The sequence below is a fragment of the Cibotium barometz genome, chromosome 45 (genome assembly GCF_041138505.1).
Source record: "Cibotium barometz isolate CiBa-2024 chromosome 45, ASM4113850v1, whole genome shotgun sequence".
NCBI classification, from domain to species: domain Eukaryota; kingdom Viridiplantae; phylum Streptophyta; class Polypodiopsida; order Cyatheales; family Cibotiaceae; genus Cibotium; species Cibotium barometz.
The window spans coordinates 11,275,305-11,280,695 of record NC_141090.1 but is presented as its reverse complement, the minus strand read 5'-3'; the positions used below and the strand labels follow the sequence as shown (position 1 = coordinate 11,280,695).

Below are 5,391 nucleotides of genomic sequence, written 5' to 3'. Positions count from 1 at the left end.
CAAAATGATGTGTATATCCATGACTTTGATGTTGTCAAATGCAAGAAACAAGAGTTTCTTGTAAAAATTGATAATAATAACTCATCATTGTAGAAACATATGGAACTATCATTATTCCAAAAAATGATAAGAACTACTCCAAAGGAATCTAGTTTCTCTTTGCAAAGAAGGAAATTATTTCACACACCCATCCATATACAGGTCCTTGAAATGATGTTTCACGTTGAGGTGTTATGCCACCACCAGCCCACAAATGGGTCTAGTTAAAATCCTAATGTGTGCTTACTTATAAATTAGAAATGGATTAAGCAAGACTCACACTCATGCTAAAACTCAAGGTAATGAACGAATAATATCACATTATTTCATAAAATGATAAAACTTATAAAGTAACCAATGCTATGCGAGATAGAGTTCTCTCAAGCTATGGTACTAAACTCATGAGGTAACCAAGGCTATGAGAGATAGAGTGCTCTCAAGTTGTGATACTAAACTCATAAAGTAACCAAGGCTATGAGAGGAGATAGAGTGATATCAAGCTATGATACTAAACTAAATATCATGAAAGCATAATCACACACTTATGACACAAAGTGATGCTAAGCTCAAGATCATGAAAGCAGAGGGTGGCCACGGAGCGAGCCCATTGCAGCGAGCCAATTTGCAAATTATTTTCAAATCAATACGAGATACGAGCAGTTTCTTGTCATGTATCCATTGAAAGTGAGCAAGAATGACACATGACATACCAAAAAAAAAGCAGGCTTACTACATGACATGCCATACCACCTTCAAGACATACCACCTTCAAGACAATGTATTCAAGACACAAAATAAAAGCAGGCTTACTACATCCACCAAAAATGCTACATCCAAACTGTCTTTAAATAAAAGTTCAAATATCACGCTACATCCACCAAAAATGCTAATATATAAATTGTCTTTAAATGTCTTTAAAAAAAAGTTCAAATATCACGCTACATCCACCAAAAATGCTAATATCCAAAATGTCTTCTGTCTTCACAAAAAATGCTAAGATCCAAAATGTCTTTAGTCTTCTTCAAACTGCAAAAAAGTAAGAAATTAATGAACATTGCATTTATAGAGGATTATGGGGTATTAACAGTGCCTTGTCTTATTAATTTGGGAATTACCTTTGTAGAATATGGCTCCAATAGCTTATTATATATGCGATGGTCCTTTTCAAAGATAATAACATTACGTTCCATGACCGCTGCAATAAGTCCAAGAGTTCCAGTCCCAGCAAACAAGTCAACAATAGTATCCCCTGTCTTTGAAAAGAGAGATACTATGTACTTGCATAGCCTCTGCCCTCTTTGGCAACCACCTCTCCAAGGCTTTCCCTTTCGTTTTACCATATCCTCTTCAGGAACACTACATAAACACAGAGATGAGAGACCCAAAAACCTAAACCCTAAATACATAGACATTGTTTTTAATCACAGATCCAGAGTCGATCCCTTACATATCTTGAATGAGGTCTTGTTCCAGATCTAATTCACTCCCAAGATTTTGCTCTTCCACCTTATCTCCATACATCCGTAAATACTGCCTTGGTGTACTTGAGCGTACAAAAACAGATAGAATAAGACATGCAACCTGTAATGAAATCCATTCAAATAGTAGTGAATTCCTTAGGCTATAAGTTGAAATAGACATAGACATAAGAATTTTTGTAGAAGAGAAGTGTGCAGCTACCTTTGTTACAAGTTGTCCCATCTTCTTTCCCACTGGTGGAGTGCATTTGACCACTTGTCGATGAAAGACCACAAATCCTCTAGATGTTGCCTCATGCTCTATCTTCACTCCTTCTTCCATTGTATAAAGGCATGTTATGAAGCCATGATCATTAAGACAAAAGTCTACAAATTGAAAAGTTGCCTCATATAGACTTTTGCTAACCACATTCCAAGGTGGCACTCTGTGTCCCAAACAACCCTCAACAACGAGGTTTGAGGGGAAGTCTACAAACACCATCTCCACACAATAGTCAGTCCTTTTCCCATGGACTTTTCCTTTATTACAAAGCACATTCATGGCTTCCAAAACATGTTTGAATAGAGGGGATGGCCCTTCTATGTTCTTACAGTCCCTTGCAAGGTCCTCGATGGAGGTATTGAATGCATATACCATGCCTGCGAATTCCCACAATGCAAGAAGAAACACAGAAGAAGATTGATTGGTAAGAGAAAAATATTTATCACCCCAATAAACATACACTACTGTTAACGGCATGATATCACCTTTCAAAGGTGCTGGTTGGATCATAGACGAGGCTACATGTACATTGCCCGAAGTACTTGTTGTTTGATGTACTTCTCTTTGTCTCCTATTTGCATCCAATGCTTGACTCACTATATCCCTCCCTAGGTTAACTGGTAGAGGGTGCATTCTAGATGTAGAGGCTATAGATGTGGCATGAGAGCTCGTAGAGCAGCCACGTACTGCAGTCAATGGTATACTCTGCACAAAGACAACTTATGGTTATAAATTACCTCATCAAAAAACTTTATCATCGTGCAAAAATCAGAGACAACTTATGGTTACCTCATCAGAACCCTCCACTATGGTCATCTTAGCCAATATAGCTAAGTGTTGATCATGTAATTGAATTTCTTCATCTGGCACAACAAACCTCTCCATGTCTAGCCACCAGGGGCATCTTGTCTTTTCAACACTTGATAGAGGCTAACCATGCATTTCAAAAATAGAAACGTTTTATCATCATACATACATTTTATCATCATGACCATGATTACAGAAAACACTTACTCTCCCAAGGTGCAGATCCGCATATATATATCGTGGAGTATCCTCGCAAATCCATAACAACACAAGAGGTGGTATGGCCTGTACTACACCACTATCCACCTCTTTCAGCAGCCATCTAAATTCCAAATGGAAAGGAAAACTAAAGTCAATAGGCTATATAAGAAGCATAAGGAGAAGAAATAAAATTGACCAAGTTTTTTTTTTACCTATAAACAACTCGATGTGTTGCAGAGCGTAGCCCTTTTTGTGTGTCAATATCATTGCTAAATTTTATATCCCCCTGATGAACTCTGAAAGCTTTTTTGAAATACTTTCGTCGATGAAAGACGACATAGTTTATAAAGGAATTAATGGAAGGTAAGGAGATTCTATCACAATTTTCAATCTCCTCCAGAAGCTTGGAGCCATAAGAACTTATTTGTAGCCAGAACACAAATGAATGTAGCCACTCTCTAGCTTTTGCTTTGTCTTTAGGCAAGTACTCTATCTCTCGAATGCTAGCTTGTGAATTATCCAACATTCGAACTAAGAATGCCTTATCTTCATCCCTAACTTGTGCAGCCCCAATCATGTTCAGTTTCTCTTCTGTCGCAATATGGGTCCCTGTTGCATGCCAAGGAAGTGACAAAACAGCACGCCAAAAGTATTCTCCATTGGCAGGGTCTGCTATGCGGGCAAACTTTCCCACCCTATTCTTATACAGAATTTCTACCTCTCTTATCACCTTAGCCCTTCCGTCTACATCCATGCCCTTAGCCTTGACCTCGATTTTCATCTCCATATCGTCCTACAGAGTCCATTTAATTACAAAATTACTCTTGCATACATTAAACATATTTCGCATAATTAAGTAGATCTTGCATACCTTTAATATCTTGCATACCTTAAACACAAGCCATGCCAATATATTTATTGGAACAGAAAACCAGCTTTTTTTGCCACGAGTGGGGCACTTTTTCATTTCATTCTCCATCCAAGCCTTGTCCTCATCATCGAGCTCTGCAAGGAGGGTAGTCTTATCGGACTCACCAATTCTCCTTATTTGGAAGAGCCTATCCCCAAAAGTTGTTGGTACAAAGGCATAGTCATGCATCCTAGTACAACCAATGCAGAGAGTTGAAGCAACATCATGCAATCAATGCCAAGAGCAAAAAAGAGAAAAATAATAAAACATATACTTATTCAATCTGGAAAGAGAAAACATCAGCTCTCCAACGTCAGCCTTCTCGAATTGTAGAAAGTCACAGGCCACCAGACAATGCTTAGAGATGTCATTTGGAAATTCTGAGTAAAAGGAAAGAAGATGGGAAGGTTATATTAGATGCATACATAAAATTGTATAAATAGATAAAAACATTTAAAATCACCCTCACCTTGAGCAATCAAATCCATCCAAGATTTATAGCGGTTGTTTCCATCCAGTACATGTATCATTTTACCCTGGATGAACGGTCCCCATTCTGGCATATTTTTGAGAGACTCTTCAAAAGTTCCATTCACATCCCTCCATGTTGAACTCCATGACAATGTTGTTTCTTCAGTCAGAGGAGTCTCCTCTCCATCCAAATCAAACATGGACACCGTGAACGCCCCCTTGCTTTCAAGATACCCACCAAGGTTCTTGAATGCTCGACCAAGGTTCTTATCAGTACTGGGGCATAGTCTCCTTATGGCCTCTGTTGGAAGAAGCCTACACAAGGGGATCTTGGGGGGGGTGCTGAATCTAACTCTAATTCGATCGATGAATGCAGTTGGAGTAGAGGTTTTAAGGATCTTTCTGAAAATTTCTGCTTTGATGCTCTCTGTTTTTCTTGTCTCAGTTGTCAATGTGTCTCCACCTTCTTCTTCTTCATTATCATCCTCTCTATCATTCCCATCTTCTTGTCTATCATCACCCTCTCTCTCATCCTCCTGTCTATCATCCTCCTGTCTCTCTCTATCATCATGCTCTCTCTCATCCTCCTCTCTATCATCCTCTCTATCATCTTCTCTGTCATCATCCTCTCTCTCATCCTCCTGTCTATCTTCCTCTCTATCATCATCCTCTCTCTCATCCTCTTGTCTCTCATCCTCTCTATCATTCTGTCTCTCATCCTCTTCTTGTCTGTCATCCCTGTCTCTCTCATTCTCATGTCTATCATTCTCCATCAACACTTGGCCTTGACTCTGAACTTCCTCATCAAACAATCCTCGAGACACCCTGTCGGTTGTTCTTGCCTGTAATTTTTTGGAGCGTTTAGTAGGAGGTAGTAAGGAATCCATACCAGCAAAACAACAATCTTTTTGAGAACAAGAAGATCTAGTCACATAACGTTGGGAGTTGGTGTCCATTTTCAAAGATATAACTCTTCTCACAAAAAGTAAAGTAAACTACACGAATTATTCGAGGTAGTATAATCATGGGTTGGCATGGGTTGGCACAAAGAATACGGATTATTTAAGGTTGTATAATCATGGGTTGGCAGGGTTGGCGCAAAATATACGGATTATTCAAGGTTGAAAATAATCTCGGGTTGGCACAAAGTATACGGATTATTCAAGGCTGTAAATTCCTAATCATTAATAACAAAGTGCTCGAAAAATCCTTTTCCCAAAAAG

General features: G+C 38.7%; 1 protein-coding gene across 1 annotated transcript; it reads right to left on the bottom strand.

Annotated features, from left to right (window-relative positions):
• Positions 1 to 1,050: 1,050 nt before the first annotated feature.
• LOC147612432 (uncharacterized) lies at positions 1,051 to 2,664 on the bottom strand. Its single transcript, XM_086783500.1, has 5 exons — positions 2,569 to 2,664; positions 1,720 to 2,484; positions 1,487 to 1,620; positions 1,155 to 1,395; positions 1,051 to 1,065 (listed from the first exon to the last, which is right to left on the bottom strand). Exons 1-5 carry the CDS (start codon positions 2,662 to 2,664, stop codon positions 1,051 to 1,053), a joined length of 1,251 nt encoding a protein of 416 aa, XP_086639626.1.
• Positions 2,665 to 5,391: the final 2,727 nt, after the last annotated feature.